We start from the raw sequence: 5,000 nt of genomic DNA, 5'->3' as shown, positions 1-5,000 counted from the left end.
GTTTTCATCTCTCAATCTCACAAAGCGGTTTTCATTCTTCAGAGGCAGCAGATTTTTTTCTTCGTTACGTCTCTCACTCACACAGCAATTCAGCCAATGATTAAAGCATCTCTCTCTCTCTCTATCTATATATATTTATATATATTATATATATATACATATTTATATATATACATATTTATATATATACATATTTATATATATATATGTATATATATATATATATATATATATATATATATATATATATATATATATATATATATATATATATATATATATATATATATATATATATTTCTCGTGGGTAACCTGTGATATGTGATGCAGTTCTCTCTCTCCCTCTCTCTCTCTCTCTTCTCTTCTCTTCTCTCTCTTCTCTCTCTTCTCTCTCTCTCTCTCTCTCTTCTCTCTCTCTCTCTCTCTCTCTCTCTCTCTCTCTCTCTCTCTCTCTCTCTCTCTCTCTCTCTCTCTCTCTCTCTCTCTCTCTCTCTCTCTCTCTCTTTCTATCTATCTATCTCTGTCTGTCTCTCTCTCTCTCTATCTCTCTTTGTCTGTCTCTCTATCTCTCTCTGTCTATCTTTCTCTCTCTCTCTCTCTCTTTCTCTGTCACTGTCTCTCTTTCTATCTATCTATCTATCTCTGTCTGTCTCTCTATCTCTCTCTGTCTCTCTCTGTCTCTCTCTCTCTCTCTCTCTCTCTCTCTCTCTCTCTCTCTCTCTCTCTCTCTCTCTCTCTCTCTCTCTCTCTCTCCTAATGTAGTCGTTTCATATTTTGTTACATTCTCTCTTTCGGTCTCTCTCTCTATCTATCAATCTCTCCCTCTCCTCCTCCCTCCCCTCTCTCTCTCCCTCCCTCCCCCTCCCCCTCCCCCTCTTTCTTTCTTTCTTTCTCTTTTTCTCCCTCTCTCTCCCTCTTTCTCTCCCTCTCCCTCACCCAAAGCAATCCACGCTCGACATCACAAGAACATGGTCGTCTCATATCTTTTTAAATGCCCGTGGCCGTGTTATTTGGTAAAAATGCTAGTCGGGGTAGCAACGCCATTTTTCTTTTCTAATTCCCTCTCACCCTCACCCTCTCCCTCCTTCCCTCCCTCACTGCTTTCCTCACCCTCTGCTTCTCTCACCCTCACTCTCTGATTCCTTCACCCTCTCCCTCCCTCCCTCACCCTTTGCTTCTCTCACCTTCTGCTTCTCTCACCCTCTCCCTCTCTGCCTCACCCTCTCCCTCCCTCACCCTCTGCCTCCCTCCCTCCCTCCCATTTTGCGTATTCCAGAAAAAAAGAACGAAATGCTATAAAAACCAAACGTGAATATCCTCTTCTGCTTAATTTCATTCTGTTGCTTGTCTGTCATTCCCAAAGGAAATCTTTACAAATGGTTGACCTGAGTCTTGCCATTGCATTTATTCTTGATTTTGTTATTACATTGCAATATTCATGATGGTTCTTGTCTTGTTATTAATCTTCGGTTTGTGGGTTTTTCATTTTAGTGTAAACGTTGTTGATTTTGTTGTGATCATTACTGTTATTATCACCATCATTATCATTTTCCTTTTTTCTTTTTATTATCATTACCATTATCGTTATCCTTCTCCCCCTTCTCCCTTCTCTTCCTTTTCCTTGTTATCATCACTATCATCACCACCATCAGTCATCACCATCATCATCATCATCATTTGAGTTAACAATTCCGGTCCCCGGATTACAATCCAAGTTTTATTTCAACCAACATCAAAATTCAAATTTGTTGCTATGATGATAATCGTCATCCTTAATTATTTTTTGTTAAATTTTTGTGCGAAGTGAAGCTAATGACTTTCGTAAATTCTCGAAAATATGAATTCGTTTTGTGCTTGTCAGCCCACATTCAAATTATAATCAATATACTGTATTGTAATAAGATAGACGAATACAGTATTCTCTTTATCAATAAGATGAATAAATCAGATATTCGTTCTGGCACTCAGATAAACAAATGAAATATTCTGCGTGACAATAAGACTAATAAACGAATATCCAGTCGGAATTGTATTTACTCCCGCGGACTCTTTGACACGAAAGAAAACGGAGCAAAACAAAACAAAACGCGAGGCTAGAGGTTACGATGTCGTAATATCTTTCAGATAAAAAGCGGATTTCGTCCTTAAATGTCGCCCAGCCTCCGGTAAAGATGCTGCACATTATAAAACCTTTTAAAACGAAGATAAGGGTAAAGGAAAGAGGAATAGAAGAGGGGGTGAGATGAATATCGATAGGGGGAGAGCAATATAAATATAGAACAACTTAAATCGTTCAAAGGGAGGTTGACTAATCCACAAATATCATTCATATAAATAATGTAACGGCAATGAATAATATCTATACTACATGCACATAATACGAACATAACATATTATAAATCTTCTTCACTTTTTCAGAGGCTTTTCGTGCTATAGTTTGGGAAATTCCTATATATTTTCAAGGATGGTAAAGCCAGCTTCGTAAGGGCAAGTGTGGCAACGAGATTACAAAACTTCCCGTCGTGATAATTCTTTCCTCAGTTGTCTTCCAAGTCCCTCTCCCTAACCCCCCCCTGCCCCCTCCTCTCCCCTATCCCCTACCCCCCCCCTATCCACCCTCCACTTTCTCCCTCCCCCCCTTTCATATTACCATCTTGTGAATTTTACTTATCTATGATGTATCTTTCTTGACCTATTACCACATGTACAGACTGGCGAGTAGATAGATATGCTTTAAGCACTTGAGTCGTTATATGGGGTTTGGTCTTTTAACATTATATCAGTATTGTGTTTCGTTTATTTATCTGGTGTGATTTTAGTGATAGACTCTATTGTTTTATATATGATAGAACAGCAATGTCAAAGGACTTTGATATGTGTATTAACAAAGATATAAAGACAGAGAGACTTTGACTTTGATTTTGACTTTGACGAGTTTATTGAGAGACAGATAGACATACAGAAGTAGAGAGTGTGAGATACAGACGACCCTCCCCCCCTCCCCCCCCCAATAAAAAATACACATAGACAAAGAGCCAGAGCTAGACAGACACACAGAGAAAAGATAACCAACGGAGATAAACTGAAGGCCAAAATGTTCTGCCAGCAGGATGCTCATCCCCTGCCTCTTCTTGCCTCTCTCTCCCCACGCCCTCACGGTACTGTGGCGAACAGATGTGCTCCGAGCGAGGGCGTGATTGTAGAGATTCTAGGCACAGTCGCCGCCTTTTTTTCGAGTGCGAGTTATCCGAAGAAGAAATAGAAAAAAAAAAATCAGAAAAAAAGAAAGTGTCCTATGAGCTGTGCTACAACTTGAAGGTAAACGGTAGCTGAGTGTGTGTTGATGTGAGTATGTATCTCAGTCTCGAAGCGTCAGAAGGTGTCGTGCGAGTGTGTGGCAGAACTTTTAAACTTATTAGGATTTACTGCTCAGAAGTAATGTTTATTATTTATATTAACCGAAGCATAAATGGGAGGAAAGATCGGCAAATTAGGCAGAGGGGGTGAGAAGCAAAGACAAAGGAAGAGAGAGAGAGAGAGAGGCAGTGAGGGAAGGAAGAAGAGAGATTATGGAAAGTGAAAAGTGAAGTGAGAGAGATATAGAGAGTAATAGAGAGTTCAGAAAGAGCCTGAGAGAGGAAGACGAAACAGAGGGAGAGAAAGTAAGGTAGAAAGACCAAGAGAGAGAGAGAGAGAAGGAAACAGAGGGAGAGAGAAATAAAGGTTTTAGAGAGAGAAGGAAATAGAGGAAGAGAGAAATAAAGGTCTAGAGAGAGAGAATAGGAAACAGAGGTAGAGAGAAAAAAAAAAGGTTTTAGAGAGAGAGAGAGTAGTAGACAACGGGAGAGAGAGAGAAAGAGAGAGAGAGGAGACAACGCGAGAAAAAGATAGAGAGAGAGAAAGATAAAGGTTTTGTTTTAGTGCTTAAGAACTCGGTTTGCGCTAGCCAGCAGCTGCGATAGGGCCCAGATCGCAGGACCTCTTACTCGCTTTATCTACGTCCGTCCGCAGTCATGTATGAGAGACAGACCGAGGGGCTACGTGTGTGTTAATATCTGTGTGTCGTTGAGGGTGTGTTACGGTGCTTGTTGAGTGAGATGTGTTTTTAGGATCAAACAGAGGGTATGAGGTTGGAGTAGAGCTTTCGCGAGTATTTTGGAGTGATAATGAACCGTGAAAAATAGTTTGGGTCTATTTATATATTTCTTTTCATGTGCATTTTAAATATATTTGTTACGGTGCAACAGCTGACTGGACCAAGCGTTTGGGTCGTTAGTTTCAGTTGAGTACATTTTGTTTTTTTGTTTTTTTCTTAATTATATCATATACTGCCTGTCTAGCTCTTTTCTTCTATATCTCTCTCTCTCGTTCTCTCTCGCTCGTTTTCTCTCTCTCTCTTTCTCTCTCTCTCTCTCCCTCTCCCTCTTGTAAACCACCAGTGCCACCGGTGCCATCAGTTTGTAAACCACCAGTGCCACCGGTGCCATCAATGTAAACCACCAGTGCCACCAGTTTGTAAGCCACCAGCTGGCACTAGTTGTTAGCCACCCACTGCTGCCATCAATGTTTGTAACCCACCAGTGCCACCAGTTTGTAAGCCACCTGCTGGCGCTAGTTTGTAACCCACCACTGCGAGCAGCTATTATAACCACTCGATGCTCTGGTTGTAGGTCGGTGGATAATCAGACAGACGTTCACGTCCCATGGTCTTTATTGTGGACTGTTAATTACACTAGACCCTGGCCGAAGGCCAGAGGTCAGAGCGGTTCGCTCTAGTCTGTCTGAGCTCTCTGTCCTGATCTGTCTTAGTGTGATATACATATACATATACATATACATATACATATACATATACATATACATATACATATACATATACATATACATATACATATACATATACATATACATATACATATACATATACATATACATATACATATACATACTCAGGGGTTTAGTTATTATTCAAGGTCTTTGGCCCCTTTGGTTTCTTTTAT

The 5,000-nt window shown here is 40.2% G+C and overlaps 1 protein-coding gene across 1 annotated transcript in view; it reads left to right on the top strand.

Moving 5' to 3' along the window:
* Nucleotides 1-3,098: 3,098 nt before the first annotated feature.
* The window catches only part of LOC122251695 (uncharacterized), a 14,951-nt gene continuing 13,049 nt past the window's right edge, over nt 3,099-5,000 (top strand). The window contains exon 1 of the mRNA XM_086538822.1: nt 3,099-3,318. Coding sequence (XP_086394948.1) covers nt 3,175-3,318 — 144 coding nt within the window. The 5' untranslated portion in view covers nt 3,099-3,174. The remainder of the gene's footprint in view (nt 3,319-5,000) is intronic.

The sequence above is a fragment of the Penaeus japonicus genome, unplaced genomic scaffold (genome assembly GCF_977035675.1).
Source record: "Penaeus japonicus unplaced genomic scaffold, GWHDUDI00000001_assembly GWHDUDI00000008, whole genome shotgun sequence".
Taxonomy (NCBI): domain Eukaryota; kingdom Metazoa; phylum Arthropoda; class Malacostraca; order Decapoda; family Penaeidae; genus Penaeus; species Penaeus japonicus.
This window is presented reverse-complemented; position numbering and strand designations above follow the sequence as displayed.